The sequence below is a fragment of the Salvelinus namaycush genome, chromosome 19, assembly GCF_016432855.1.
Source record: "Salvelinus namaycush isolate Seneca chromosome 19, SaNama_1.0, whole genome shotgun sequence".
NCBI classification, from domain to species: domain Eukaryota; kingdom Metazoa; phylum Chordata; class Actinopteri; order Salmoniformes; family Salmonidae; genus Salvelinus; species Salvelinus namaycush.
This window is the reverse complement of record NC_052325.1, coordinates 34,343,082-34,346,794: the sequence shown is the minus strand read 5'-3', so window position 1 is coordinate 34,346,794 and position 3,713 is coordinate 34,343,082. Positions and strand designations below refer to the sequence as shown.

The following is a 3,713-nucleotide window of genomic DNA, read 5'->3' as shown; positions in this document are numbered from 1 at the left end:
TTCCATACCCCAACAATTTGAGGCTGTTCTGAGGGCTTTAGAGATTTAACAATGCCCCTACGAAGGTTCTAACGATGAACTTATTAGCCTTAAGATGCCTTTGGGAAACCAGGCCCAGGAGTTACCTTGTTCTGTCCGCCATCTAGTGGCTAATTGTGTACATTACATTATTTAACATGGAGGCTATAGATTGAAGTCGGAGGTTTACATACTCTTAGGTTGGAGTCATTAAAACTCATTTTTCAACCACTCCACAAATGTCTTGTTAAACTATAGTTTTGGCAAGTCGGTTAGGACATCTACTTTGTGCATGACACAAGTAATTTTTCCAACAATTGTTTACAGACAGATTATTTCACGTATAATTCACTGTATCACAATTCCAGTGGGTCAGAAGTTTACAAACACTAAGTTGACTGTGCCTTTAAACAGCTTGGATTTAGAAGCTTCTGATAGGCTAATTGACATAATTTGAGTCAACTGGAGGTGTACCTGTGGATGTATTTCAAGGCCTACCTTCAAATTCAGTGCCTCTTTGCTTAACATCATGGGAAAATAAAAATAAATCAGCCAAGACCTCAGAAAAAAAATTGTAGACCTGCACAAGTCTGGTTCATTCTTGGGAGCAATTTCCAAACGCCTGAAGGTACCACGTTCATCTGTACAAACAATAGTACGCAAGTATAAACACCATGGGACCACGCAGCCGTCATACCGCTCAGGAAGGAGACACGTTCCTGAGCGAGATGAACATACTTTGGTGCGAAAAGTGCAAATCAAATCCCAGAACAACAGCAAAGGACCTTGTGAAGATGCTGGAGAAAACAGGTACAAAGTATCTATATCCACAGTAAAACGAGTCCTATATCGACATAACCTGAAAGGCCGCTCAGCAAGGAAGAAGCCACTGTTCCAAAACCACCATAAAAAAGCCAGACTACGGTTTGCAACTGCACATGGGGACAAAGATCATACTTTTTGGAGAAATGTCCTCTGGTCTGATGAAACAAAAATTGAACTGTTTGGCCATGCTGACCTTCGTTATGTTTGGAGGAAAAAGGGGAGGCTTGCAAGCCGAAGAACACCATCCCAACTGTGAAGCACGGGGTGGCAGCATCATGTTGTGGGGGTGCTTTGCTGCAGGAGGGACTGGTGCACTTCACAAAATAGATGGCATCATAAGGTAGGAAAAGTATGTAGATATATTGAAGCAACATCTCAAGACATCAGTCAGGAAATTAAAGCTTGGTCGCAAATGGGTCTTCCAAATGGACAATGACCCCAAGTATACTTCCAAAGTTGTGGAAAAATGGCTTAAGGACAACAAAGTTAAGGTATTGGAGTGGCCATCACAAAGCCCTGATCTCAATCCCATGGAAAATGTGTGGTGTAGAACTGAAGAAGTGTGTGCGAGCAAGGAGGCCAACAAACCTGACCCAGCTACACCAGCTCTGTCAGGAGGAATGGGTCAAAATACACCCAACTTATTGTGGGAAGCTTGTGGAAGGCTACCCAAAACATTTGACCCAAGTTAAACTATTTAAAGGCAATGCTACCAAATACTAATTGAGTGTATGTAAACTTCTGACCCATTGGGAATGTGATGAAATAAATAAAAGGTGAAATAAATAATTCTTTCTACTATTATTCTGACATTTCACATTCTTAAAATAAAATGGTGATCCTAACTGACCTAAGACAGGGAATTTTTACTAGGATTAAATGTCAGGAATTGTGAAAACTGAGTTTAAATGTATTTGGCTAAGGTGTATGTAAACATCCGACTTCAACTGTATATAGAGTAAGTTATACAATTTGATAATACAGAACTGTGTGTAACATACTAACAGGAAATAGTAATATTTAATGTAATTTCTTACATTGTGTGTGTGATTAGGCTGCCCCCCCCCAAGGTTGTTTTCTCCTCTGCTCTGCGTGTGTGAGTGCTGTCTGTAGCTCCTCGGGTGTCACCAGGCCGAAGCGCACTAGAGCGTCCTCCAGCTGAGATCGAGAGTTCCCAATAAAGGAGTGGGACAAGAATGAGGGAAGCCCTCCTCCTCCTCCCTTTAGTGTGTAGAGAGGAACTCGGACCATCCCCATCACCTGGAAGATAGGAGGGGTTGAGAAGGTAGCGGGGAGATAGGATGCAAGGAATGCCGGAAAGACAAATGAACACATACTGTACACACAAATGCTACCTCATGGCCATGGTCTGTTGCTGTGCTAGCAGCTGCCTTTTCGACCTCCCTGATCTCTTTCTCTTCCATTCTCCGGGCATAGAAGTGAGTAACGAGTTGAGAGGAAGGGTTGTGGCAGGAAGACACATGATCCTCCACGGTGACTGACAGTGAGAAGCCCAGCTCCTCCCACAGTTCCCTGCTCAGGCCCTCCTCTAGAGATTCTTCTGACGGGTCAACGAGACTGAGGTCAAAGGTCAGATGTCAGAGCACATATACAGTATTCTGAATCCCAATCCGTCCCTTCCACTAGTCTAGAGTAATATTCTCTGTATGACATCACTCACCCGCCAGGGAAACCCAACAGACCATCGAAACGCATCTGCATCTGTGGAGGGAGATAAATGAAGTAACTAACACTAGTCTCTCATGACAGGCAAAATATACCTGGCCACCGACCAGTGTGCCCAGGAGATTTGGTTCTGATTGTGGAGATTACTAACACGTGCACGCACACATCCTGCTCTCTCACCAGTATGATGTGTCTGATGGGGATTTCTTCGAACAGCTGAGCTTCTGTGTCTGCATAGAGCAATATGTGACATGCATGTCTGCACCCCACACACGCCAACGCCTCTTCTCTAGACAGCTGTCCACTGGCCATGCTGCCGCCTGTACACACACACACACACATTAACGCTCCCTCTGTACAGCTGTCCACTGGCCATGCTGCTGCCTATACATACACACACTGTACACACCACCAAACTCTGCTACTCCAATTTATAGATCTGTTCCACCTTCATCTGTCCCTCTTTTCAAGTCTCGGAGATTCTATCATATATTGTATTGTAAATACATACAGCTACTGTAAAAGTGTGGATGACCACAGCCAGCTGCAACTCCTTTCTGTTTACAACCAGAAGCAGGAAGCTTCTGCCTCGTTAGGAAATGGGTTAGCTGAAATCAGGATAAGGCGTTATATCGCCACCTGGAGGGCTGGAGTTTAGCTCCCACAGAGCATTTAACCTGTGGCATCTGCTTGTACAGTAGAGCAGGGGGTTCTCAAACTTTTTGCGGCTTGGGACCCCCAGGAACCCCTTTTGTGATAGCAAATGAATCGGGGACCCCCTCATAATCAGAACACAACTTGAGTTAAATAAAAATAGCATACAAGGAGTTTTACTATGACTTTGGCAGTGCAGGGCTAGACAAACCAAGTCTCTGGCCTGGGAAGGCCCATCCCTTGGCATCGGAGAGAACCAATCTGTTTTCAAGCTAATTTCCTGGAATTCTACACATTTTACCATGAGGCAGAGAGAACTTTGCAGTTTTACAGCTTAAATTACAGTGCATCTATGCAACAACAACAAAAGGGGGGAATTACAATAAGTACTGAGTTGAAAAATGTATAATTGGTGGAATACTGTGGATATCAATATCCCTGTGAGCCTCCCAGGCCCATGTTGCCAGGTTAAGAGCATAACTTTTAGATTAATAATTTTACCAGTATCCAATGTTAACTTTTTTTCCACT

The 3,713-nt window shown here is 43.8% G+C and overlaps 1 protein-coding gene across 3 annotated transcripts; it reads right to left on the bottom strand.

The window, feature by feature from the left end:
- Window positions 1-1,707: 1,707 nt before the first annotated feature.
- Window positions 1,708-3,099, bottom strand: zgc:103759 (U8 snoRNA-decapping enzyme). Of its 3 annotated transcripts, none has more exons than XM_039014118.1 (5): window positions 3,041-3,099; window positions 2,710-2,849; window positions 2,525-2,565; window positions 2,199-2,421; window positions 1,708-2,103 (listed from the first exon to the last, which is right to left on the bottom strand). In XM_039014118.1, exons 2-5 carry the CDS (start codon window positions 2,839-2,841, stop codon window positions 1,894-1,896), a joined length of 606 nt encoding a protein of 201 aa, XP_038870046.1. In that variant the 5' UTR covers window positions 2,842-2,849; window positions 3,041-3,099; the 3' UTR covers window positions 1,708-1,893. The 3 variants fall into 3 exon arrangements, with proteins under 3 accessions (XP_038870046.1, XP_038870045.1, XP_038870043.1); XM_039014117.1 differs by having other exon boundaries at window positions 2,939-3,089; XM_039014115.1 differs by having other exon boundaries at window positions 2,710-3,089.
- Between the last annotated feature and the right edge of the window lie 614 nt (window positions 3,100-3,713).

Excerpts from the sequence above, each read along its gene's own strand:
- zgc:103759 (XM_039014115.1), bottom strand. The coding sequence starts at position 2,871 with ATGTGTGTGTGTGTGTGTACAGGCGGCAGCATGGCCAGTGGACAGCTG. Across the intron at positions 2,422-2,524 it reads CTGTTGGGTTTCCCTGGCGG|TCTCGTTGACCCGTCAGAAG; the intron begins GTGAGTGATGTC and ends CTTTGACCTCAG. Across the intron at positions 2,104-2,198 it reads CAACAGACCATGGCCATGAG|GTGATGGGGATGGTCCGAGT; the intron begins GTAGCATTTGTG and ends CCTATCTTCCAG.